This window comes from Zootoca vivipara, chromosome 1, assembly GCF_963506605.1.
Source record: "Zootoca vivipara chromosome 1, rZooViv1.1, whole genome shotgun sequence".
Classification (NCBI taxonomy): Eukaryota; Metazoa; Chordata; class Lepidosauria; order Squamata; family Lacertidae; genus Zootoca; species Zootoca vivipara.
The window spans coordinates 5,039,663-5,067,444 of record NC_083276.1 but is presented as its reverse complement, the minus strand read 5'-3'; the positions used below and the strand labels follow the sequence as shown (position 1 = coordinate 5,067,444).

General features: G+C 46.8%; 1 protein-coding gene across 2 annotated transcripts in view; it reads right to left on the bottom strand.

Annotated features, from left to right (window-relative positions):
• Positions 1-27,782, bottom strand: part of SAMD4A (sterile alpha motif domain containing 4A) — a 117,661-nt gene that overhangs the window by 33,465 nt on the left and 56,414 nt on the right. The window contains exons 3-7 of one of the 2 annotated variants that reach the window (XM_060270895.1): positions 25,391-25,912; positions 11,403-11,666; positions 6,153-6,262; positions 3,483-3,569; positions 708-1,002 (exon numbers count right to left, since the gene is read on the bottom strand). In XM_060270895.1, the coding sequence (XP_060126878.1) occupies positions 708-1,002; positions 3,483-3,569; positions 6,153-6,262; positions 11,403-11,666; positions 25,391-25,912 (1,278 nt within the window). The remainder of the gene's footprint in view (positions 1-707; positions 1,003-3,482; positions 3,570-6,152; positions 6,263-11,402; positions 11,667-25,390; positions 25,913-27,782) is intronic. The other variant, XM_060270901.1, reaches the window with a different exon arrangement.

The following is a 27,782-nucleotide window of genomic DNA, read 5'->3' as shown; positions in this document are numbered from 1 at the left end:
CTAACCGTTTTGTTTGCTATGGATTGTTTTCTATGCCGCTTTTGGAGCCAAAGAGGTGAGCAGAACATTAATACAAAAGCAAGATACAAGTGCAATCAATGAATGAGAGCCACATAAAATTGCAAAATGGGCAAACTAAATGGCCTCGGTCCAGTATACCTGAAGGAGCGTCTCCACCTCCATCATTCTGCCCGGACACTGAGGTCCAGGACCGAGGGCCTTCTGGCGGTTCCCTCGTTGCGAGAAGCCAAGTTGCAGGGAACCAGGCAGAGGGCCTTCTCGGTGGTGGCGCCTGCCCTGTGGAACGCCCTCCCAACAGATGTCAAAGAGGAAAACAACTACCAGACTTTTAGAAGACATCTGAAGGCAGCCCTGTTCAGGGAGGCTTTTAATGTTTAATAGATTACTGTGTTTTATTCTTCTGTTGGAAGCCGCCCAGAGTGGCTGGGGAAACCCAGCCAGATGGGCGGGGTATAAATAATAAATTATTATTATTATTATTATTATTATTATTATTATTATTATTATTATTATTATTATTATAAACCACATCCTTCCCACTGCTTCTGTGGAGTCACAGGATCTCCAGCATCCCAGCACTTACCTGGGAGCCAGGTGAGGTTCCGTCCCGCCCCACCCCACCAGGGCCACCACCTGCTCCCGTCTCTCCCTTGGGATCAAGACCTTCCCCAATCACGGCTCCTTACCTTTGCCCATCACCTTAGTAAACTGCCCTGGGATGTCCCCTTCGGGCAAAGGAGCCCCTCCGGATTCCCCCTCGCAGCCTGGCAGGTGGTGGTGGGGCATGCCCCCCACGGCAGAGTCCTTGCAGTCCGGCCCCTGGCCGTCGGAGCCAATCAGGGAAGCCGTGCGGTGGGGCTCAGGATCCCGGCTGCGGTTGTCCGCCGTCAGGTTCCGAGAAGAGTAAGCTTTGATTGGGGTGAGGATCATTTGGTGAAGCTCCTGCAGGGGCACACGCAGGTTTCCCCCTTCGAGGATGTCCTGCGGAAAACAACACCCCCCTGGACATTAATGTCTTGGCTCCTTAGCCTCACCCTGTGCTTCACCTACTGCTTTGGTTTAGCCACACAAAATCGTAGAGTTGGAAGGGACCCCAAGGGTCATCCAGTCCAACCCCCGCCAATGCAGGGATCTCAACGAAAGCATCCATGGCAGATGGCCATTCACCCTCTGATTAAAAACCTCCAAGGAAAGAGAGCCCACCACTTCCTGTGGGAATCTGTTCCACTGTCGAATGGCTCTTACCTTCAGAAAGTTATTCCTAATGCTGAGTCGGAATTTCCTTTCTTGTAACTTGAAGCCATTGGTTCGAGTCCTACCCCCACCCCACCCCACCCCGGAGCAGGAGAAAACAAGCTTTCTCCATCTTCCACATGGCAGCCCTTGAGATATCTGAAGATGGCTATCCTATCTCCTCTCTCATCTGGTTTCTAGAGGAAAGAGAAATCGGCTTTCCCCGCAGCAAATGCACACATTCTGCGAATTAGATTTCTCTCCCAACAACCTTGGTGTGTGCCCTGAAAGGTTTTCTAAAACTGGCTTTTCTCTTTGTAACAGACATATAAAAGCAACTTGTTAAAGGGCTCTTCCCATCCTATTCAGAAAGTCTTCTTGCTCTCTGGCCAGATCCTGCTCATGCCACTTCCAGAAGACCCTCTTTCTTTCTTTCTTTCTTTCTTTCTTTCTTTCTTTCTTTCTTTCTTTCTTTCTTTCTTCTTCTTCTTCTTCTTCTTCTTCTTCTTCTTCTTCTTCTTCTTCTTCTTCTTCTTCTTCTTCTTCTTCTTCTTCTTCTGGGAGTGGTTAGATGATATTGCATCAAGGGAGTGTTATCTCACACTAGTGGATTTTCCTGTTGCTTTCCTTATCACCAAAAAAGTCCTAAATTTCCCAGGTGGTATGTGATTGAACCCCACTCAAAAGAACAACAACAACCCTTAAAATTGATTGCTCTCATTATGTTCCTTGGAGCTTGCTCACTAGTAAATACATTTTAGGATTGCGGCCTCAGAGGAAAAACGGCAACAACTAAGCTTTGATTCATCGCCTTCTGTTTTACAGAGAACGCAGCAGCAAGACTGTGGTTGTGCTTGCGTATCCATGATAGCCAAATCAATATATCAATATTTCAGACGCAACAGGGGCAGGGAAGCAGCGGGAGAAAGAGACCCATGAAACTGCTCAGAAATCACACATGAATCATGCAGGCTTTTCTCCCTCTTCTTGGCCTTTAAGAGCCTCTGAGAGGGATCTATTATGGCATCATTATCTTCTGCACGATTCCTAAATAAGTCGTGTACTATAAATGAGGGGAGCAGAGGCGTGAGCTAACCCAACACAGACAGACACCCTGCCGAGCTACTGAAAAGGCCCAAACCGAGGTGGGTAGTGAGCTAACTATAGACTTATCATACTCCTCAATATTATTTTCTAGCAGCCTTGCGCCCGACACTCCTAAGGAATTCCGAGAAACCAAACTTTTAGTGCAGTTTTGAAACCAGCGGTCATAGTCAAGGCAGTTTTGAAAGGCTCGGTCCGCCATCTTGATTCAAAATGGCACCCAGCTGTATCAAAACAGACAAAAGCCTTGACCGTGCAAAATTAGGTTATGGTATCTTAAGAGGATGACAGAGGACGAGATGGCTGGACAGTGTTCTTGAAGCTACGAACATGAGTTTGACCAAACTGCGGGAGGCAGTGGAAGACAGGAGTGCCTGGCATGCTATGGTCCATGGGGTCACGAAGAGTCGGACACGACTAAACGACTAAACAACAACAACAACAACATCTTAAGAGGTGTCTGAATGCACAGTAAACAGGCAAGCTGGAAGCTTTATGAAATATATAACAGGATGGAACACTTAGTAAGACTTCCTAGAAAGACTTGCATTGCAATAATCTCTCCAATATTCTTTTTTGTTTTCTCCTTCTTCCTTTACTCATGAGGCCCATTCTCCCTTCTAGTCCTTGTTTACAGACACTGTCCTATAGAGCATCCTTTGCTAGCCTGGTGCCCTCCACAACCTTTGGACTACAAGTCCCATCATGTGGCCTGAGGCTGCTGGGAGTTGTAGTCCAAAACATCTGCAGAGTCCCAGGTTGGCAAAGCCCAGAGCATCGGACCTCTTCCTCTTTCCTTCCTTTGCCCAACCCCTCAGCTCTCAACTCTTCATTTTCTACTTGACTTCTGACCCATCTCTCCATACGTCCCCTTCTTTCCTGCAGAATTAGAACATACTGTGACATCAGAGCAGCTTAGCCAATTGCAATGCAGGTGGGCGGGGAGGAAGCAAAAACATTTCACGGCAGCTCATACAGGAAACCATTGGCACACGGGACAAAGAGGAGATATAGGCAGGAGCAAAAAAACAAAAGAAGATTGAGAACCTTCATTATTAACACACTTAACTGAAGCTAACGGCCGAAACCTCACCAGTTTTGAGGGATAAACTGAGTCAACTCACCCTTTCCAGGGACTTGAGAAGGTTCTGCCTCTCTTTTAGCTTTTGGATGCTGATCACAATTTTGTGCCTTGCACCTTTGGTAACGTTCTGCAACAACAAGGTAGATCTCTGTGTTAATATATGCACACACAGGTGGGCCAGCAACTGCAAAGCGGACAGGGGGCTACAACATATAATTCAGGGCGATGCTCAGCAACATGTAGGGGACCCCGAGAGAACTTGAAACCTTCAGTCCATTCATCAGATCAGTGGTTCCCCGAGTTTTTTGGGGGCCACCGTCCCCTTGGTTCCGTAAAACTCATCCCCAGTGGCCCCCTACCCTATAAAAAAAAGCATTCTTCAAAATAGCAGTTTGCACAACCCTGTAATGAAGAGATAAAAACGCGCTAAAATCCAAAACAGTAACTATTAATTGTATTCATAATACAATTGAAACTATTTAATTTTAATTGTACGTTTCAGAGCACAATTCAAAGTGTTGGTGCTGACCTTTAAAGCCCTAAACTGCTCAGTATATTTGAATTTCATTTTTAACCTTCTATTTTGTAATCTACCTCACACTCCACATTTTAATCTAGACATATCAGCATGTTTTTTTTTCCTGAGCAATGTTTTTACCATATAAGCATCAAAACATTTCCATTCGTTTTTCAGTTTTTGACTAGATTGCTTTCTTATTAATGCGGTTAAATTTGCCAATAATAGGTATTCATTTACTTTATAGATCCACTCCTCTTTTGTTGGTATTTTTTCTTGTTTCCATTTTGCCACTATCACCATTCTCGCAGCTGTACTCATATATAAAAAAGATTTTCCTTTTTTCTTGTAGTATTTCCTTATCTAACAATCCCAGAAGATATGCTTCTGGGTGTTTGTTTAATGTAATTTTCAATAGCTTCTTTAATTCTTCATGTATCACATTCCAGAACTTCTTGACCTTCTCACATCTCCACCACATGTGGATCAGTGTTCCTATTTCCCGGTTACATCTCCAACACAGCTTGGATGTCTTTTTATCAATCTTTGCCAGTTTCACTGGTGTCATATACCATCGGTGAAACTTTTTCCTTAATAGTGTAAGAGGCCGTGAATCTTATATCCTGTTGCCAAACTTGTTCCCACCGCTCTAAATGTATTGATTGTCCGAGATCCTGTGACCATTTTATCATCGTTTCTTTGACTACTTCATCCATAAGCTCCCAATCTAGTAACAAATTATATGTTTTTGATAATAACTTTTTACTGTTTTGTATCACCAAATTATTAAATTTAGATTCCTCCTCTGAAAATCCTCTCTTTTGATCTGCCTTGAAGACACTTGTTGAGTTGTATATACAGTGGAACCTCGGTTTATGAACACCTCGGTTTATGAATTTTCGGTTTACGAACGCCGCGGACCCATCTGGAATGGATTAATTCACTTTCCATTCCTTTCAATGGGAAACTTCGCTTGAGTTTATGAACGCTTCAGTTTATGAACAGACCTCCGGAACCAATTACACCCATGCTTCGGGTTAAGTACGCTTCAGGTTGAGTACTCCGCGGACCCGTCTGGAACGGATTAATCCACTTTCCATTACTTTCAATGGGAAAGTTCGCTTCAGTTTATGAACGCTTCAGTTCATGAACAGACTTCCGCAACCAATTGTGTTCATAAACCGAGGTACCACTGTATTTCCACCTATCTATATGGAATTCCTTCAATTCCTCATATGATTTTAAATTGTATTTTCCCTGTTTTTCTTCAATTAATTGTTTACATGTAGGCCAATTTCTGTCCATATTTAATTTTTTAATGCCAAATGCTTCCACTGGTGAAGTCCACCATGGTGTTTTCGGTTCTAGAGTCAATCTGTATCTGCTCCAAACTTTATATAATGCCCCTCTCAATATATGATTTGTGAAATCTCTATTAATCTTAGCTTTTTCATAATTTAAATAGGCATGCCATGGAGCAGTGATTTTCGATTGATGTTGGCAAACCGCATCAGATAGAAAGCTAGCTGTCAAAACCCTCAGCTGTCAAACGCAACGTACAGTGCTGGAAAACCTTCCTGTACGTCAGTATGCATAAACACGCATTCACAAGTTGGGTCAGGGGGACATTAGAGGGCAGCAGGTCACTACTGGACTGGCCAGAGTTGGGAGGATCCTGATGGAACCAGTTAGAGCAGGTTAGAACAGGGGAGGCTGGTCCAAGCCTGAAGGGTCAGACCCAGGTTAGGGGGAAGACAATGGGAAAATGGCAGAGTGGTGGAAAAACCCCAAGGATCACAAGTTAGAGAGGAGGGGGATGTTTGAGGAGTGGGCAGGTGACAGAGCCATGGTCGTGGAGAACGTGAGAAACAGGGACTTCCCTTATGGTGGGTTTTGGGGGTGTTGGCAGGATGTGACCTATGCAAGAACATTGGGGCTTGACCAATTGTCATTGGATGAAGGATGCACCTCTGGTTAAACATTGACAGTTCTTAAAATTTTCAATAAAAGGGGGCGCCTGCTTTCATTCTGGGCGACCTTCCGGATCCACATTCTGTCTCCCGCTGTGTTCTTTATTGCGAGCTCCCCACAATGCCAACCGAATCGATTATTGAAACCCTCCAAATCCAACATACTTTTTTTTTCTAATTTATAATAATAGTTTTCAATAATTTGCTGGGTGACCTCACATACTTGCGCCTCCAGCTGACACTCCGTCAGTGACATCATGTCGTCGTACGTCATCTGGGAGAAAAGGGCAGCGTACTTGTGGAGGCGAAGACTCTTTAGCCAGGCAGGGACATCTGCAAGTCGGGAGACGGAGACAAAGGCACACGTTAGATCTCATGGGGTTGAACAACAGAGCACGGAAAGCTGCAGTACAGAGTTCATGTTCGAGGCGTTATTACTTTTACTAAATAAAGCCCGTAACAACTTTATCTGGGGAAACCCAGCCAGGTGGGCGGGGTATAAATAAGTTATTATTATTATTCTGTGGGACTAGTCTCCTTGCAAGATTGCATGCCCTTCTCGACCGCATTGATCTGCGGAACTAGCACTGCTATGAGCGCCAAATCATAATACCCATTCTGTGGTTGTATGAAACTGATTTCAGTAAACTTTGGAACTCCCTGCCTATGGACATCACTTCACTGCACACGCTTTTTGGTGTCTGCTAAAAGCATTTTTGTTGTTGTTGTTGTTCAGACAAAATTCAGACATGTGGAATGTTGATGCGTGTTTGGTTTTCAGATCATCGCTGATTTTAATCTTTTGAATGTTTCAGACAGTTGCTTTCAATGATAACTTCATTGTTTTATTCTTTTCGTAAACTGCTTTGAGGGTGTTTTTTTTAAATAAACAATCAAGCAGTGTATTCTGTAAGAACTCGATTACTTCATGTGGCAGTAACACTTTGGAACTCCCTGCTTATTGATACCAGACAGGCGCATTCACTGCAACTGTTTTCGGCGTCTGATGAAGACACTCTTATTTAGACAAGTCTGCCCATATGTTTAGAAGTTTGTATGAGTTTTAATTAGTTTTGGTCTATTCTGTTGTGGTTTTAACTTTCTGCCCGTCTTAAGTTAGGGTTGTGAATTTGTCAGTGGTAATTTTTTTCTTTTTGTAAACAGCTCGGAGGAGGGCTTTCTTTTCTACAACTCAGTGGTGCTCAAAGTTTATAAAATAAAGAAAGAAATACAAATATTATGGAATGAATAAATAACGAAAAGTTCACGAAATGAATAAATATGACTGTTAAGAAACAAATGAATAGACTGTTTATGCTGATTGAAGTTCTGGATTTTGGGTTCCTACAAACCATCCTAGGATCTGCTGGTGGAGGGTGGGTGGATAATAAATTTAATACTGTTCCTATTCCTGCTACTTAGCATTGCTTGTTGAACAACCAGTGTAGCTGGAAGCCTTCTGTCCTCATCCAATCAGAACCCAAATACAGTTGTTCCTTGGAAGTCAAACGGAATCTGTTCTGGAAGTCCGTTCAACTTCCAAAATGTTTGGAAACCAAAGCGCAGCTTCTGATTGGCTGCAGGAAGCTCCTGTAGCCAATTGGAAGCTGTGGAAGCCCCGTCGGACGTTTGGCTTCCAAAGAACATTTGCAAACCGGAACACTCACTTCTGGGTTTGCGGTGCTTGGGAGCCAAAACGTCTGAGTACCAAAGTGTTCGGGATCCAAGGTACAACTGTATAGGGCAGAGGTCAGCCATCAGGGACAGGAAGGAAGAAGAGCCCAGGGGGAAAGAATAATAGATCTGTAGAGTTGGAAGGGACCCCAGGGGTTATCTAGTGCATCTAGTGTAACCCTCTGCAATGCAGGAATCTCAACTAAAGCATCCATGTCAGATGGGCTTCCAATCACTGCTTAAAAACCTCCATTCTGCAACCTCCTGAGAGAGACCGTTCCACTGCTGAACAGCTCTTGCTGTCAGAAAGTTCTTCCTGATGTTTAGTCAGAATCTCCTTCTGGTAACTTGAAGTCATTGGTTTGAGTCCTACCCTCCAGAGCAGGAGAAAACAAACTTGTTCCCTCTTCCATGTGACAGCCCTTGAGATATCTGAAGATGGCCATCATATCTCCTCTCAGTCCCCTCTTTTCCAGGCTAAACATTCCCAGCTCCCTCAACCGTTCCTCATATGGCTTGGTTTCTAGACCCTTGATCATTCTGGTCGCCCTCCTCTGCACACCTTCCAGCTTGTCAACATCCTTCTTAATTGTGGTGCCCAGATCTGGACACAGAACTCCAATTGGGGTCTCACACCAAGGCAGAATAGAATGGACTTTTACGTTCCTTGACCTGGACACTATACTTCTGTTGATGCAGCCTAGAATAGCATTAGACCCCTAGGTCTTTTCCCCATATAAGCCAGGTGTCCCCCATCTTATATGGGTGCCTTTGTCAAAAGCCTTACTGAAATCAAGATACGCTATGTCCACTGCATTCCCCTGATCCACCAAGAGGGCTTCATTGCATCTGTTGAGATCTGGCTACTACAGGACCTGGGACAGCTCCCAGGAGCAACAGTAGGTCCAGAAGAGCATTTGCACTGTGCTGACCTCCCTGCTGGTAAACAGCAGCGACCCAGATGTTGGGAGGGCAAAACATGGATAATTAAAATGTAAAGTTTGCAGTGTGACCGACAGACAGACAGGAAGAAGGCAGAGAGGTCCGAGAGAAGCTAAAGATGCCGGCTTTGTGCTGTAAGAACCACTGCTTGAATTTGTGAGAATTTGACTCCAAACTACGGGAAGGACACACTCTGGGTTAGACGAATTCCAGCTCAGCCACAATGCTAACTAGATGCCCCAGAGCCAGTCACTCTCACAGCAGCCTAACTCCCCTCATATGTTCTAGTTACAGGTAGGTAGCCGTTTTGGTCTGCCGTAGTCGAGACAAAATAAATTCCTTCCAGTAGCACTTTAGAGACCAACTAAGTTTGCTATTGGTATGAGCTTTCGTGTGCATGCACACTTCTTCAGATATCTGAAAACTCATACCAATGACAAACTTAGTTGGTCTCTAAGGTGCTACTGGAAGGAATGTTTCTATTTTGTTTCCCCTCATATGGTTTCTAGAAGGATAAAAGGGTGGGGTTAAAAATAATAATAAAGAAAACGAATGAATAAATTAATGAATTTAACTAGTTAATAGCAGCTGGCCCTGCTCCTTCTTAGTAGGGGCCATCATGGCCACAAGGCATCCTGGGACAGAGTCCACAAGCACTCTCTCGGTGTCGTCAACTCTGCTAATTACAACATGCAAATGAGCAGCTGTCCACTGATTGGTTTATGAGGCCTGCTGTGTCGTCTTTGGTTCTGAACATCCCCTTTCTAGTGCGTTTCTCGAAAATAATATCTGGTCCACGCTGGCATTGCTTAGTTGAAATTAAAAAGAGAAAATCCACATGCAGCTAGCTTCCGAGGGGAATTAATTCAACCCACTTTTAAACGACGGCACGAGGAAAAAAGCGCAAGTCCAAAAAAAGCCACTTCTCTCGTGAAAACACAAAGCAACAGACTAGAAGGGAAGAGTGTCCGTTTCAAGCTAGGCTGGTGGCAAGAGGCAGCAGATGGAAATGGCTGAAACCTCCAACGAGCGTGCCATCGAGGCAGCACAGATTGATGAACACATGGAAGGCCGTTAAGAAAGCCTGTAAGTATTTCTAGCAGAGGGAGGACTATTCATATACATATGCCAAGGGGAAAAAATCTGCACCCTTGCAAGTTATGCAGACAAATCACATGAGGGAGGCTTGCTGGACCAGACCAACAGATCCAGCTGTTCATCATCCTGTAGTGGTGAATCAGATGCCTTAATGAAACCTAGAAGCAGGGGAAGGAGGCAACACCGGTCTTGAAAGATCTACATTGGCTCCCAGGACATTTCCGAGCACAATTCAAAGTGTTGGTGTTGACCTTTAAAGCCCTAAATGGCCTCGGCCCAGTATACCTGAAGGAGTGTCTCCACCCCCATCTTTCAGCTCGGACACTGAGATCCAGCGCCGAGGGCCTTCTGGCGGTTCCCTCGCTGCGAGAAGGGAGGTTACGGTAGTGGCGCCCGCCCTGTGGAACGCCCTCGCATCAGATGTCAAGGAGATAAACAACTACCTGACTTTTAGAAGACATCTGAAGGCAGCCCTGTTCAGGGAAGTTTTTAATGTTTGGTGTTTTATTGTGCTTTTAATATTCTGTTGGGAGCTACCCAAAGTGGCTGGGGAAACCCAGCCAGATGGGTGTGGTAATAATAATAATAATAATAATAATAATAATAATAATAATAATAATAATAATAATAGTTACAGGTAGGTAGCCGTGTTGGTCTGACATAGTCGAAACAAAAAATAAAAAAATTCTTTCCAGTAGCACCTTAGAGACCAACTAAGTTTGTCATAGGTATGAGCTTTCGTGTGCATGCACACTTCTTCAGATACCAGATTGGTATTTGAAGAAGTGTACATGCACACGAAAGATACCAGATTGGTATCTGAAGAAGTGTACATGCACACGAAAGCTCATACCTATGACAAACTTAGTTGGTCTCGAAGGTGCTATTGGAAGGAATAATAATAATAAACATTCTCCATATCGAGATTTCTCAAACTGGGGTCTCCAGATGTTTTCGGACTACAATACCCATCACGGTATTTTGGACTACAAAACCAATACTGCGGGTGGCGCTGTGGTCTAAACCACAGAGCCTAGGGCTTGCCGATCAGAAGGTCAGTGGTTTGAATCCCCGTGACGGGGTGAGCTCCCGTTGCTCGGTCCCGGCTCCTGCCCACCTAGCAGTTCAAAAGCACGTCCAAGTGCAAGTAGATAAATAGGTACCGCTCCGGCAGGAAGGTAAACGGCGTTTCCGTGCGCTGCTCTGGTTTGCCAGAAGCAGCTTAGTCATGCTGGCCACATGACCTGGAAGGTGTATGCCGGCTCTCTCGGCCAATAAAGCGAGATGAGCGCTGCAACCCCAGAGTCGTCTGGGACTGGACCTAACGGTCAGGGGTCCCTTTGCCCTTTACCCATCATCCGGATGTTAGGCAACCCTAACATAAAGAAAGATTAACTTGCAAACCACCTGGTCTATAGAAAAGCAGCATACAAATTAAAAGTGAAACAAAATGAAAGTGGTAAAACTCACAGCTCTCCTGTTGTTAAAGGCTATGCAAAGCTACGAGCCCTGAAGGCTGTGCCCTGCCTCCACAGTCGGAGGAAGTAAATAATAATAATAATAATAATAATAATAATATTTATACCCCGCCCACCTGGCTGAGTTCTGAATACCAGTTTCTGGAAAGCGAGAGAGCGCTTGGGTCCTGCTTGCGGGTGCTGCACTCCACGGGCCTCTGGCCTGATCCAGGATGCTCCGCCTTATGTTGTTACGCGAACAGAAGGAGGACGGGGAACCTGGTTTTCTCGCCACCACTCACCTTTCATCCCACTCCCTTCTTCCTGGAATGTGTTACGAGCAGAATTCTGATCTTCTAAGTGTTCGCTCCCACCACTTCCCGAAGAGGCTACACTGCTTTGAGGAGACAGGGGGGCGTGATCGGAAGGGATGCCTTGGGGTCCTCTAGCTCGCAAGTCCTCGTGTGACAGCCAGCCGTGTCCTAGGGGCTGGTTGGGGACGGTCATGGGCGGGGTAAGGGACACAGACCGTTTCAAAGGGCTGTGGTGGGTCTGGCTCGAGAGAACTGAAACAAACAAAAAAGCAGGGAACAGAAAATTAAAACAAGGTATTTCACGACCGCGACCCCCTCCGCCCCAATCGCTTCAGCCCTTCGAAAGTTTCGGTTGCTCTACCAGACCCAGGGACGCAAGATGGAGCAACTGGTGAACCGGCGTGGATTCGCCCAATGAATCCTGGGAAGGGTAGCTTGAGATGTTAGGAGACGCCCGCTGTTCCCACCACGGAGCTACAATTCCCAGAGCGGTTTAACAACCAGCGCCTCTTCTGAGGGAGTTTCAGCTCTCCGAGGGGAATAGGGATCTCTTAGCAACTCTCCGCAACCTTAACGGAGTCCTGTTCCTTTGCCCTCGCAGACTTACGATTCCCCTCTTCCCAGGGAACTCTGGGAATTGTAGCTTTCTCCTAACGAGTCTTGGCACCTTTAGCAAACTACAGTTCCCAGGATTCTTGTGTGGGTGGGGGAAGAGCCATTGCCGCTGAAAACAGAATTAATAGGGATTTCGGTGTCTGGTGTGGAATTTGTCTCTGGGTAGAAAGGAAAAACGAGCCCTAGAATTGGTCTACTCAATTCCTCTCGGTGCTCCAAATACTCATTTTGTCTGACGAGGATTTCCGTTAAAACTCAAAAGCTTGCTGTACCAATAGGTACTTTGAAGAGGATATGGAAATATAACCTGTAAATGAGCAGGCGATTGAGTGGCCCTGCTCCACTTCCCTTGCCCTTGTCCCTGGCTTCCTCCTCCACCTGCTCTCTTGGGGTCTTCGCCCCAGCCGCCCACCCCACCTGCACCCTTGCCTCGGGCCATCCCTGTCTGTAAGATCCCCAATCTTTATGAGGAACGGTTGAGGGAGACGACGAAAGAGAAGACTGAGAGGCGACGTGAGAGTCATCTTCAAGTATCTAAAGCGGGCACCCCCAAACATGGCCCTCTAGATCAGGCATCCTTAAACTTCGGCTCTTCAGATGTTTTGGACTACAATTCCCATCTTCCCCGACCACTGGTCCTGTTAGCTAAGTATCATGGGAGTTGTAGGCCAAAACATCTGGAGGGCCACAGTTTGGGGATGCCTGCTCTAGATGTTTTGAGACTACAATTCCCATTATCCCTGACCACTGGTCCTGTTAGCTAGGGATGATGGGTGTTGTAGTCCCAAAACATCTGGAGGGCTGAATTTGCCTATGCCTGATCCAAAGGGCTGTCTCATGGAAGCTGGAGCAAGCTGCTCCGGAGGCCAGGACCCGAAATGATGGATTCAAGTTACAAGAAAGGAGATTCCCGACTCGAGATCAGGAAGAACATTATGGCGGTAAGAGCTGTTCCGGCAGTGCAACACGCTCTCAGAAAGTAGTGGGCTCTCCTCTGCGGATATTTCAGTTGAGATTCCTGCATTGCAGAGGGTTGGACTAGATGAGGGCTCCTTCCAACTCTACGATTCTGTGATTCCATGAGTGCAAAAGGGAAGTTTCTCCCTCCCTCCTCTGACACATTTGCGTGACCTCTGCAAAATCTGCAACTCTTTCCACGGAAGACGTAAAAAAGCTCCCGGAGTGCAGACAGATGGCCGGTGCCGCGGCAGTTGCTAAAATAAAATGACGGGGAATAATAGAAAAGAGCAATCATGCGGGTGCAAAAATCTGCGACTCGCTAAGTTTCCCCTGCAACTGAAATAAACAAGGCCTAGCAGGACAATTCTTGCGTACTGAGGACAGGGATGGGGATCCCTCTGGCTCAGGGGCCCAATGTGGCCCTCAAAGCCTCTCTCTATGGCCCCGGGGTCTCTGCCCACACCATGCCCCTGTCCTGGCCACCCACCTCTGCCCAGACCTGATCCACATCTGCCTCAAGTGCTTTTGCCTGCCCGGAACATGTCTTTGGGATGCGAGAATGGACGGAACACTGCCTATAGTGCAAAAGTCAGGATTATCTCTGGGGAAGAATGGAAGCCCCTCTTGGGATATTTAAGGGAATGTTTTATTATGGTGAACTCATGAGCAGGATTTGAGATATGAGCAACAGAAGGAATGAGAAAATACACTCTTAATGTGATGGAATGAGAGAGAGAGAACGTATAAGACTCACAAAGGGGAGGAGAGAAGTCCAGGAGATTCTTTGGAAACTTGTTTTTATGATTTCTGTTGGGTATGTGATTGTAAAACTTTAATTTGAAAAACCAAATAAATAAATTTATATATATATATATATATATATATATATATATATATATATATATATATAAAGAAGGTATTGTTCATCCGGGGGGGGGGATTAAAATGCCATGGGAAATGGGGTGGGAAGTTCGGAAAGGACAAAGTTCTTATGTATTGAAGGTCCAATTTTTTAATAAATCATTTTTTAAAAACAAAACAAACAAAACATAAAAGTAAGGATTACACCCACATTTGCCTGTGGCCCAGTGCATGACTCACATGTGTGTGTGTGTGTCCCCCCCCCCCCCCCCCCCGCGCCAAAGGGAATGCAGTGCTTGGTCTGACTTTGGAGTAAGCCCCATTAAGTGGCACAAATATAAATTTTATGAAATTAAATAAATGGGATAAATAAATGAAAAGGCTGCTGAAACCAGCAACGACGTACACTCCCGATCTAGTGCAGGCGCCGCTTTAAGGAATGAAATTCAATACAGAAATCCACCAGCCGTTTACTCCAGTGAAGTAGCTTTAAAGTAAGTGGTTTGACTTATTTCTCAGGGCTGTTGGTAGGATCGTTTATTATTATTATTATTATTATTATTATTATTATTATTATTATTATTATATTTTTAGGAAAAAAAGGTTCCACTTTCTTGCAGAATGCCGTCCCCAAAGAGAAAAACTGTTAATCAATTCTGTTTTGGAAGGTTGTATGAAGAATTCAGTCTGTGCTTTAATTGTAGACCGGGGTAGGCAAATTGTAAGGCCCGGGGGCCGGATGCTAAAGTCTAAATCCAGCCCGCGGACGTTCTGGGAATCAGCGTGTTTCTACATGAGTAGAATGTGTCTTTTTATTTAAAATACATCTCTGGGTTATTTGTGGGGCCTGCCTGGTGTTTTTACATGAATAGAATGCGTGCTTTTCTTTAAAATACATCTCTGGGTTATTTGTCGGGCATAGGAATTTGTTCATTTTTATTTTTCCAAAATATAGTCCGCCGCCCCCCCCCCACAAGGTCTGAGGGACAGTGGACCGGCCCCCTGCTGAAAACGGTTGCTGACCCCTGTAGACAAATAGGTTTCATGCATAGCTTTCTAGAACTAGGAAACTGGGGTGTGTGAGTGTGCACAACACTTCCTGGATCTGTGGCAGCCCCTCTGAAAAAGCCCGCCCCCCCGCCCTCCACACGCAATTGGGGGGGGGCTCACCTGTCCTTCCCTGTTGGCAACCTTGAAATAACCAGGCTGGCAAATGCTACCCCTCCCTCTTGTCTCTTCCCGGCCTGCTCTTTAAACCCCTGTTTTGGCTGATACATTATTCAAGCGGAATCAAATATGCAAATTTCAACCTCTCCAAAATATACATGCCAACAGTAGGAAATGTGTGAATGTGTGTGTATTTGGGGTGGTGGTGGTGGGGGGGAGCGGTTCCTCAGTTAAAATTATCATTCTGCAGCTGTGTACTCTAAAAAGGAAAAACAAATAAAACCAAAAGGACAATATTGCTTTTGAACTGAGTAATTGGGGAGGAAATGCCGGTTGCCAAGAAAACACAGCAGGCAATTTTAGAAACCGACGTTTTAATACGCAACGGGTTTCATGCATGGATTTGCTGCGATGCCACCAGTTACGGTGGGGGTACAGCAGTAGGTTTCGCCAACCACAGGTTGTCCTACGAACTACGACTTGTGTTTTCCAGCTGCTCTTGCCTTTATAGCCTGGCGAGCATCTGGGTTGGGGTGGCCGAACAAACCATAGTTTAAGGAAGGCGGCTAGGTTCCCACGGAACACCAAGCCATAGTTGAAACAAACCAAGGTTTGTAAGCAAACAACGTACCGTAGGTTCACACATAACACTAAACCATGGTTTAATAAACCATGGTTTGTCGATATGTGCAAACCAGGCAATGAGAATCTGTTGCCAAGATTTGGATTGCCGAGTACCTGTGGCCTGATTCTGGTCCTTGCTGCTGTCTAGGTATCTGAAAAAAATCTGCAAAAGGCTGCAGTATTTTGGGGCGGGGCTTCTAGGCCTTGCCATTCATTCCCCTGTAATTTGAAGCCACCCTCACAGGTGGAGAAGGCACACTGGAATCAGCGCTAATTTCTGGCGAGATCTTGCTGAAATCTTGTGAGATCTCGCCGGACCCTGTGGCGAAGCGAGACACGCCATCGCTGCATATATGACTACCACCCATTGCCTACCAAGACTTATCTCCCCTAACCATCACATCAATCCCAAAAGGGAAATAAGTTAGCAGTGTATTGCAGAAAATATAGCTAACTGTTCAGGAGTGATTGCCTGACTGTAGCAGGAGCCGTTGCGAGAACCAGACCACTTTCAGAAGTCGTATAGCACCGTTGCTTTGGGTGCAGAAAGCTAAGGTTTCTGGGCAAAAATTTGGACCATTTGCCAGAAATCCCAGGTCATCTGCATTTTTAAAAATTAATAATAGTAGTAGTAGCTCTGCCTTTGTCAAACCTCCGGCATTCCCACCTACAATGGGTTTCCCAATTGCGGGGCAGCGTTAAAAAACGATTCTCTCTCAACAGGATCTTGGTGTGCTTAATAGTGTTGCAAAAATTTAATCTGGGTGGTGGTGAATTGAATTTATATACCGCCCTATACCCGGAGGTCTCACCCGCGTTGATCTTAAAGATCACAGCAGACCCTAGAGATGAAGTTTAAGCCAATTTGGAAATGTTCTTACTGCCATGGCTTACTCCTGAAAATCAAGAGAGTTGTAGTTTTGAGAAGACAGTAAGAATATTGCACGCTAGAGCTGCCTTTTAAATGTTTTGGACTACACCTCCTATGAGCACCAGCCAGCCGGCAAACCTTTCTCCTCATAGAGTTAAAATTCCCAGAGTTCCCTGGGAAGAGGGATCAGTTGTTAACCCACTCTGGGAAGTGTAGCTCCGTGAGTGGAACAGGAGTCTGTTAAGATTGCTGAGAGTTGTTAGGAGGTGCCTATTGCCCCCAGAGAACTACAATTCCCAGAATTCCCGGGGAAGAGGGATTAGCTGTTAATCGACTCCAGGAGGAACTCTAGCTCTGGGAGGGGGCTGGAGGATCTCTTCACAACCTTCAGCGCCTGTAACAAACTACAGTTCCCAGAATCCTTTGGGGAAGCCCTGACTCTAAAAATGACGTGATAGTGCTTTAAACGCATGGTGCAAAGGTGGCCTTAGTTTCATCTAGAGAAGGGACACCAAACCTCTCCGTGGCACAAAAGAAGAGAATGACGGTTCCGCAAAACGCTCTCCAACTGCTGGCTAGCCGTGTGTTTGCTTGCGAGCGAGTGAAGCATCTGACAGAACTAGGCAAAGGAAGAACAACAACAGCCCCCTAACCCACCCCAAATGCTTGCCTTGCTGCGATCGTAATGCCATCACTGCTGCCAATTTCTGAACTGCTCAGTTACTGTACCCAACAGCTCTCTCTCCTTTGGACGCAATTTAAGAACAGCAGCTTACAGCGTGTGAGGAAAAAGGCTGCTTTCGTGGCAATCTGCTTATCGCTCTCTGCAGGAGATAAATGGGTATCAGAATTGGGTTGGCAAGGAGGCTTCCTGTGGGACTGGTAAAATCTTAAATGGAAAGGGCGAAACGCTAGGAAGCCCAAGAAATTCCTTTTGAAAGCCAGGTGGCCTGGAAGTTGGCAGGAGGGAGCCGAATCTTCAGCTAGGGTAGGAAATAGCAAGCGGATGATTCTCGTTTTAATTACTCTGATTGCTTTGTCAATGCAATTATTATGTACACAACTCCGAGAGCTAGTTGATTAAGTGGTTCACAAATGGTTCTAAATTGACAATTTCCAATGCTGCTCTTCTTCTGCCATTCTTAAAATTATAATGCTGCTCCTACGCCATTCTTAACTTGTTCTATTTTCCAAATGCTACATTACGCGGCATCTCAGGGACTGTCTCTCCCCTTATGAACCAGCCCAGACCCTGCGATCATTATTCGAGCTCTGGAAGGTGGCAACACAAGAACAGGCCTTTTCCGTGGTGGCCCCCCACTTGTGGAATGTGCTCCCCAGGTGTGGCTTGCCTGGCACCACCGTTACATATCTTTAGGTTCTCGGCAAAAACACGCATTAAGCTGCGCATAATTGCGCCTCTTCCTATTTGCGATTCCCAGCTCCAGCATTTACTGCCTCCAACAGTAAAGAGGTAGAAAACAGCTGTTGTGCCTAGTAGCCTTATCCTGCAGGAACTTACCTAATGTGAGAGACGTATTTATGAAAATCAAGGAATCCAAATTTACTTTTTTGCTCTAGTGCAAACAGGCTTAATGGAGAGGTTCCCTGCTGTTTGCTTTTCCTTTTAAACGGGGCTTTCTTAACCAACTCTGCCTTTCAGCCAAGCCGAATCCAGTGAAATGCAAAATAAGGAAACAACCTTTCTGCTTGCCCGACCTCTTTAAGTTTCCTTTTTATTAATGCCTACTCCTCCGAGCGACCAGGAGCGGGCAACTGGACTTGGCAGGCAGAAGGGAACCTTCGCTGAGAAGGGGGGGCACCCAGGAGTCTCGGTCCGGCCTGAGATTGCTGGGGGATTCGTTTTAAGTTGAGCATTTTGACAAGATGCCAGCTCTGGTTTTACAAGATCCCTAGAGGAGAAGAACCACACCTCCCAACGAGGAGCTGATCGTTACTGCAGCTTCACTTGACAAATGAAGACGTAGCAGTGATCCCAGGAACATCAAGATATTTTTCAAAGAGAACCATTTATACATGGAATGGAGGAGACTGAGAGAGAGAGAGAGAGAGAATATGAATATATCATAAACTGGTGGTCTGAAATGTTTTGCTTGCTTCTCTCCTCCGCTGTGCAGCAGATTACAACAGGAAGAGCCAAAGATTTATGCTGGCTTTATTGCAATTCAGTTTCAAAAATATCCTCTCTCTCTCTCATCTCACTGCCTTGCGCTGGGCGAAATACTGAAATGATGTATTAATAGCTTCGAAAGAAACTGTGTTCCTGCAGGCAGGGAGAGAGAAGAGGTGGCCTTTGTGAAAGTAGGAAGCCACAGTCAAAACATACTAAATATGTCTGGTTCTAAGCTGGAGCACACCAGGCGTGCTTCCTGTGAAAGGCTTTTCTGTGTGCTGCTCTGGGGACAAGTTGGCAAATCCTGCGTTTTGCCACCAGGGTTCGACTACTAACTTAACACCAGAACTCAGGGGAACTCAGTGAAGTTGAATGTTGGCGATTCAGGCCAGATATATACACATATTCATACAGTGCATAGTCTGACTGTGGAACTCACTCCCACAGGAGGCAGGGGCGGCCACCAACCTAAGGTAAAGGTAAAGGACCCCTGACAGTTAAGTCCAGTCGCAGACAACTCTGGGGCTGCAGCGCTCAGCTCGCTTTACAGGCCGAGGGAGCCGGCGTTTGTCCACAGACAGTTTTTCCAGGTCATGTGGCCAGCATGACTAAGCTGCTTCTGGCGCAACGGAACACCGACACGAGAGCAGTGCATGGAAACACTGTTTATTTACCTTCCCGCCAGAGCGGTACCTATTTATCTACTTGCACTTTTGGGGCATGCTTTCATACTGCTAGGTTGGCAGGAGCTGGGACCGAGCAACGGGAGCTCACCCCGTCACGGGGATTCGAACCGCCAACCTTCTGATCGGCAAGCCCAAGAGGCTAAGTGGTTTAAGCCACAGCGCCACCCGCGTCCCCGGCCACCAACCTAAGTGGCTTCAAAGGAGAACGAGACAGGAGATGGCTATCAATGTCTACTAGCCATGCTGACTATATTCTACCTTTCCTTCTTGGAGTCAGTCTCTCTGTAAATGTTCCTTTATAAACAGACTTTTGGCTAATTAAACATTCTATGCCTTTTAAATGTGTTTGTATGTGTGTGTGCTTTTATTGTGCATTTTTTGTTCTCATTTTGTATTTTTATGTTGTGAACCACCCTGTGAACTTTGGAACTAGGGCAGTATACAAATATTATTATTATTATTATTATTATTATTATTATTATTATTATTAGAGAAAAGCAATGACAAACCTAGACAACATCTTAAAAAGCAGAGGCATCACCTTGCCTACAAAGGTCTGTATAGTTAAAGCTATGGTTTTCCCAGTAGTGATGTATGGAAGTGAGAGCTGGACCATAAAGAAGGCTGATCGCCGAAGAATTGATGCTTTTGAATTATGGTGCCGGAGGAGACTCTTGAGAGTCCCATGGACTGCAAGAAGATCAAACCTATCCATTCTGAAGGAAATCAGCCCTGAGTGCTCACTGGAAGGACAGATCCTGAAGCTGAGGCTCCAATACTTTGGCCACCTCATGAGAAGAGAAGACTCCCTGGAAAAGACCCTGATGTTGGGAAAGATTGAGGGCACAAGGAGAAGGGGGCGACAGAGGACGAGATGGTTGGACAGTGTTCTCGAAGCTATGAACATGAGTTTGACCAAACTGCGGGTGGCAGTGGAAGACAGGAGTGCCTGGCGTGCTATGGTCCATGGGGACACAAAGAGTCGGACACAACTAAACGACTAAACAACAACAACAAAAATAATAATACCCCCCCCCCCCGCCAACACTGGCTGCGTCACACCTGCCTGGCCAATCTATGCCCACAGGGTGTGCGGACGTGGGTATTTTAAACACAGTCGGGGGCTTCCCTCTCTCACCTCCTCACAAGATAATAATATCAATACTAATGGGTAATGGTAAGGTAAAGATAAAGGACCCCTGGACGGTTAAGTCCAGTCAAAAGCGACTATGGGGTTGCGGCACTCATCTCGCTTTTCATGCCAAGGGAGCCGACATTTGTCCACAGACAGCTTTCCGGGTCATGTGGCCAGCAGGACTAAACCGCTTCTGGCGCAGCGGAAAACCGTGACAGAAACCAGAGCGCATGGAAACACCGTTTACCTTCCTGCTGCAGTGGTACCTATTTATCTACTTGTACTGACATGCTTTCAAACTGCTAGGTTGGCAGGAGCTGGGACAAAGCAACGGGAGCTCACCCTGTTGCAGGGATTTGAGCTGCCGACCTTCCGATCGGCAAGCCCAAGAGGCTCGGTGGTTTACTACTACTGCTACTACTACTACTAATAATAATAATAATATAATTTATTATTTATACCTCGCCCATCTGGCTTTGTTTCTCCTGCCACTCTAGGTGGCTTCCAACAGAAAAATGAAATAAAATAATCAATTAAAGATTAAAAGCCTCCCTAAACTGCCTTCAGATGTCTTCTAAAAATCTGGTAGCTGTTTTTCTCTTTGACATCTGATGGGAGGGCATTCCACAGGGCGGGCGCCACCACCAAGAAGGCCCTCTGCCTGGTTCCCTGCAACTAATACTAATACTACCATAATACTAATACGCACCCTGGTCACCGTTTCTTCAAGCTCCTGCCATCAGGACGGAGATATAGAACAATGCAGGCAAGAATGAGCCGTCTCAGGAACAGTTTCTTCTCTAGAGTGATTTTGGCCTCAAATAGAAAGTCTGGACTTTGAAGTCATCTTATTTTTGCTTGTTATATTGTATCGTATTGCATTGTTTTAATTAGTGTTTTGTAGCAATTTTGGATTATGTGGAATATCTGAGCTTTATCTGAGTGGATGTGGGAACCGAGTAATTTCGTTGTTTCCGCCAAGGGGACCATGACAATAAAGATGATCTTATCTTATCTTATTATCTTATCTTATTCAGGCAACTCCTGTTTCCGGTGCCGCAGCACCGAACCCAGAAATGTCATAAAGATGTCGCTGAAAGGTCACTGAAAGGGCAGAATGGGGTGTTTGTCGGCTTTTCTGATGGGTGTCCGATTTCACGCGACTTCATGCAAGTGACCAGGACCTGGAACAACACAACCCCCATGAAAACAGGGAGTTGCCTATATGCTTCTGAACACCTTTGATGGGAGTCTCAGGTGAGGCGAGCGCTGCTCCCCTCAGATGCTGCTTGTGGACTCCCCAGGGGCGTCTGTCTGGCCTGTCTGCCCCAGGGGCGTCTGTCTGGGTCCGATCTGGCAGATCTCTTCTTGTGCTCCCCTCGGCGCAGCTTGCACGTTTCCATCGCTTGGAAGTAAACAAAAGCTCAGTAAGAGCTGCATCAATAGGAGTATAGCATCTAGATCAAGGGAAGTAATAGTACCACTGTATTCTGCTCTGGTCAGACTTCACCTGGAGTACTGTGTCCAGTTCTGGGCACCACAGTTCAAGAAGGATACTGACAAGCTGGAACGTGTCCAGAGGAGGGCAACCAAAATGGAAACGATGCCTTATGAGGAACGGCTTAGGGAGCTGGGTATGTTTAGCCTGGAGAAGAGAAGGTTAAGGGGTGATATGATAGCCATGTTCAAATATATGAAAGGATGTCATATGGAGGAGGGAGAAAGGTTGTTTTCCGCTGCTCCAGAGAAGCGGACACGGAGCAATGGATTCAAACTACAAGAAAGAAGATTCCACCTAAACATTAGGGAGAACTTCCTGACAGTAAGAGCTGTTCGACAGTGGAATTTGCTACCAAGGAGTGTGGTGGAGTCTCCTTCTTTGGAGGTCTTTAAGCAGAGGCTTGACAGGCATATGTCAAGAATGCTTTGATGGTGTTTCCTGCTTGGCAGGGGGTTGGACTGGATGGCCCTTGTGATCTCTTCCAACTCTATGATTCTATGATTCTAAGATCCAGCAAAGGAGCCTTGCCTTGTGCAGGCCGTCCCTGCGAGCCGAGAGTGCAGAAAGACTCCTTTTCCAGAGCGGCTTCCCTTAAGCGCACGCTTCGTGCCACAAAACCCTGCCCGGAAAGTCCCAGCGAGGGAGGGGGGGGGAGACTCTGCAAACCCCTCGGTGGAACTGAGAGCTGCGTGTTGGCCTGAGTGAACCGGGCCAGGAGCAGAACACCCTCATTGTACGGAGCCAGGAAGTGCCTTGGGGCTGGGATAAGGGCTGTTTGTGCAGGAGAGGCAGCCTGGAGAGAACACGGAGCGAAAGAGGAAAGTCTCACACAGCAGGCTCCTTCGGTGGGAAAGTCTGCCCCGTGCCAGGAGAGAGGCTTAACAGGAGGACATTTGTGCAGGGGGTGGGGGGGTGGGAGGCAGACTCAGATGGGGCAGGGGGCACCCGGAAGGAACTCGGATGGCAATGACGAACTTTATGACCTGCCCTTCGCCAGCAGGTCCCAGGGTGGGCTGTGAACATTTGAATTTCAGAACGGAAAAACTGTCCAGAACATCTTTAAACAGTCATGGCTTCCCCTGGAGAATCCAGTTTGCAAAGGGTACTAAGAGTTGTTGTTGATATTATTATTATTATTATTATTATTATTATTATTATTATTATTATATTGAATTTATATACCGCTTTATACCCGGAGGTCTCAGGGTGGTTCCCAGAAAAGATCACAATATATAAAATACAAACAAAAACAATAACACTCCCCCCAAAATGAGCCACATTTTAAAAGGGCATAGGATGTTGATCAGGTCAACCAATGGCCTGGTTAAGAAGGAACGTTTTTGCCTGGCACCTAAAGGTGTATAATGAAGGCACCAGGCAGACTTCCCTGGGGAGAGCATCCCACAGATGGGGAGCCACTGCTGAGAAGGCCCCGTTCTCATGATGCCACCCTCTGGACCTCTTGAGGAGGGGGCACACGAAGGAGGGCCTCAGAAGACGATCTCAGTGTCTGGGTAGGTGCATAGGGAAAGAGGTGGTCCTTGAGGTATTGGGGTCCTGAGCCGTTTAAGGCTTTCTAGGTCAAAACCAGCACTTTGAATTGGGCCCCGGAAACTAATTGGTAGCCAGTGGAGTCAGACCAGGATCGGTGTTAAGATGCTCAAACCGTCTTCCTCCGGTGAGCAACCTGGCCGCTGAATTCTGCACCAGCTGAAGTTTCCGAACTGTCTTCAGAGGCAGCCCTATGTATAACAGTTGTTAGAGTCACATTTCCGACAGCCAGTCCCTCTTCCCAGGGAACTCCGGGAACCATAGCTGTGTGAGGGGTGCAGACGGCACTGTAGGGGTCCCGCAACACCTCCCTTCGCCCTGACAGATCCACCTGGCAGAAAACACGCCTGACTTTCCAAGCGCCAGCTCGTCATTGCCAGAATGCACGGAAACCCTGTTTACCTTCCTACCACAGCGGTACCTATTTATCTACTTGCACTGGTGTGTTTTCAAACTGCTAGGTTGGCAGGAGCTGGGGCAGAGCAGCGGGAGCTCATCCCGTCGTGAGGATTCGAACCGCCGACCTTCTGATCGGCAAGCCCCAAAGGCCCAGTGGTTTGGACCACAGCGCCACCTGCATCCCAACCGTTGGGCATGCTGGTTGGGGCTGACGAAAGTTGGAGACCCACAGGTTTTCCCCCACCCTACTTTAAATAATAATAAAAAGACTGCATGAATAGCCTTGTGAGTGAACGGATTGGCAGGAGCAGGCATGTGCCAAGATTAGTCCTGAGAAACTGCAGGGCAAAAGTGCAGTGTGCCCGGGTGCACACATTTATTATTGCCGCATTTTGTTCTACAGATAACAGCTTGCTTTGCCGGGTGCAAGTCACTGATGTAAACAATGGAGGAAAGTTCTCCGGAGGTGATCCGCGCGCTCCTATTCGTCAGGTTTTGTTGCTGCTGTTGGTGCGTGGCGGATCCCGTCCGGAGATGTTTCCTCTGCTGCCGCTTGCATTCCCGTCGTTCTGCGCTGGCACCCCATGTTGGGCGGTGCTGGGAGCGTGCGCCAACAGCGGAAAAGCCAGCAAAGGAACCCGCAGCTCAGCGCACGCAACAGGATGCGTCACGCAGCGCCCACAATGTTACACGGCACTCTGGTTGCGGTGTGCGCAGCCGAAACAGTTAGCTGCCATGCATCTGGGGCAAGAGCCGACAGCCGAGCGGAGCAGAGCAGTGGCTCGCCGTGAGTTTGGGAGCGAGCATTGGAGTCTGGGGAAGAGCCGGCCGTGGCGCTCCGACGGGCCCTGCTCGGCTGTTGACGGCACTACCCTGGACTCCAATGCTCGGCCTCGTACTCTCGGCCTGGCATCCCTGAGAGCCCAGCGCCCAGGCACTGTGCACCCTAGTGCCAACTGTTGAGACGGCCCTGGGTGCAACACAGGAGACATACACAATTCCACTCCCTCTTTCCTTGCTTGGAACCCCAATGGATGTTTGTTACCAGGGCTGTTGCCACATTTTGAAAACCTTCGAACAACAATATTTATTTAAGGAATAGGAAGTGGGACGAGATAGGCAAACCTGCCACAATGGCCACAGCAGGGATCATTTGGCTTGTAACTCGAGGGTTAATACAGTGCTCGGTAAGCCCACTGAGCCAAGGGACGGTGGTGGAGGGGTTGCTTAGCAGCCAGGGATGCTTGATAGAGGCAGTACATGCTCTGATTGGCTGCATAGCTGTGACATTCCTCTGGCTGCCTAACGGAACCTGACCCTGTTCTCCACCAGCCCCGACCCTAATTCAGGCATGGCTTCTTTCCCCTCGAGTTATACGCTGTTTTGTTCAAGTTTGCTCGGTGCGGTGCTACCGGGGGGAAAGGTAAGAGCCCTCCCCCCACCCCACCCAGAGACCGCCAGTCGCGACTTACTTGTGCCCGTGCCCGTTCCGATAGTGTTGATGGTCGCGGGGACGGAAGAGGAGGAATAGAGAGGAAGGTGGCCGTTCTCGCAGCCCAGGTTCTTATCCTGCCAGCTGGAGGCGTTGACGCAGATGCCGGAGTCCCGCGAGCTCTGCCACCCGTTGAGCTTATCGTCAGAGTTCTGTCTTTGGTGATAGTAGTGCGACGGTCCGTAATCGACCGAGTCGGACCGGCCCCTGCTCTGGCTCCCATAGGTGCCCAGTGATGTGCGGTCCTCTAGGTGGTTCAGCCACATTGCCAGGGCGCTCCTGTCCTCCAGGGACGTGGCGGGGTGGATCAAGGCGTAAGACAGGAGCTGCCTGCTCTCCTCTATGTGCTGGTTGTGCTCGATGGAGTGAGCCAGGATTTTGGGGAGGAGCTTCATGTACGCCACTTTCGCCTCAACGTTCCCCGGCTTCAGCAGAGGCAGGTGGGTCAGCAAGAGGGAAATCACCTTGTCCTTCGATTCCTGCTGCCACTGGTTAATGATTCCTGTTGCGCCGGGGAAGGGGGAGAAAAGGGGGCAGGAGAAACAGAGTTGTGAAATCAGCAAACTATCCGAGCGAGCAAATAAGGAGATTCAGACGCACCGAGGCGGCTTTGTGAGGCTGATCCCCGCAGAAAAAGGAACGACGCAGTCTAGTTCTTTTCTTCTCCTCCCACAAAGTGGAAGAAGAAAAGGGAGTGCAAAACCAAACCAAACAGGTGACTTGATCTCTCTGCTGGGAGTGTGCAGACTTCTGAGCTACACAGAACACCCAGGTGGGGAAAAGGCGCCATGCACCGATTATCTCAGCCTGCTATTGCAATCAGGAAAACTAAAGAAATTTAATAGATGGCATAACATTTTAATAAATGGAATAATGTGTTGTGGAAGGGGGATTATTGCGTTGTTTTTTGTTTTTATTATGCATCCCGTGTTTTTTATATTGCAGTTTTGTGTTGCGAACCGGCCTGAGATCTACGGGCACAGGACAGTATACAAAATTAATAAGAAAATAAAAATTACGAATAAAATAAAGAAACCACACCTGTGTCGGCTGCCCTGTTGCCGCTGGCACAAGATACAGTCAGAAAAGATATGCGAGGGTCGCTGATCCACACACACCTGTTCTGATCATTTGTGGACCAGAGGAAGAAATTAACTTATTACCTGTTACACAACCCTGATTATTTTATATTTGGGGTTTTTGTGGTGGATATAACAAGTTCAAAATTAACAAAGAATAGCAATACCTGTCACACAGACTCAGTTCACATGCAACACAAAGCCAAAATACGTCTTACCATGAACTTCCAGAGAAGAAAGAGCAGTGACTGTAGCCAAGGTTTTATCTGTGGCTTGTTCTTATTTATTTATTAAGATTTATTTACCACCCATCATCATATTTATTATTTATATCCCACCCATCTGGCTGGGTTTCCCCAGCCACTCTGGGCGGCTCCCAATCGAATATTAAAAACACGATACAGCATTAAACATTAAAAACTTCCCTTTTAAAAGTAGGATAGTTGTCAAAAGATCTCAGGGCAGTTCCCAAGATAAAGATTCAAGATGAAAGCACAAATAAATAGTCAAAACAGAATCAATGAAACGGTATCACACTCGGTTTGTCCGGAAGAGGCAGAGCCTGAGTTCAGATGTAATATAGTACAGGAACACTGACGGTTGTTAAAGTGAATTCTGCTACCGGGCAAAATTTCCTACTGTCATTCACGGTTTTAATGGGCAAGGCTGCGATCCAATGTTTACTTACACGGGCACTAAGTCCCACTGAAATCAGAGGGCCTTACTCTTGAGTAAACATAGTCAGGATTGTACTGGTGTAATTTATTCACTCTTGCTGAGAAAATATCTGAGGTACCCTGTTTCTCCGAAAAAAAGACGTAGCCATAAAATAAGCCCTAGCAGGATTTTTAAGCATTCAAGGAATATAAGCCGTACCCCGAAAATAAGGCATAGTGATAGGCGCAGCAGCAGTGCCGGCTGCAGTAGGAGAAGGAGGGAAAAAATAAGACATCCCCTGAAAATAAGCCATAGTGGGGTTTTTTGAGGGAAAAGAAATACAAGACAGCGTCTTATTTTCGGAGAAACACGGTAGAAACAGAAAGCTTGTGTTTAACGCAGTGATGATCTCTTTTGGTGACTTAACCATTCTGACAGAAGCCAGGCTTCCTATGCAGCTTCCCCAGAACCATTCCTAATTCTCGTTTCCATTCTGGGTTGTCCAGGTCCACATCCACCATCGCTGCCCTTATCCTAACATTGTGCAAATTCCACTTGGAGAGCCGACAAGGAGCCAAATGTCTCTGCATGTGGGTTATGGCAGGTTCACAGATAAAAGTGGGGGCAGAAAGGCAG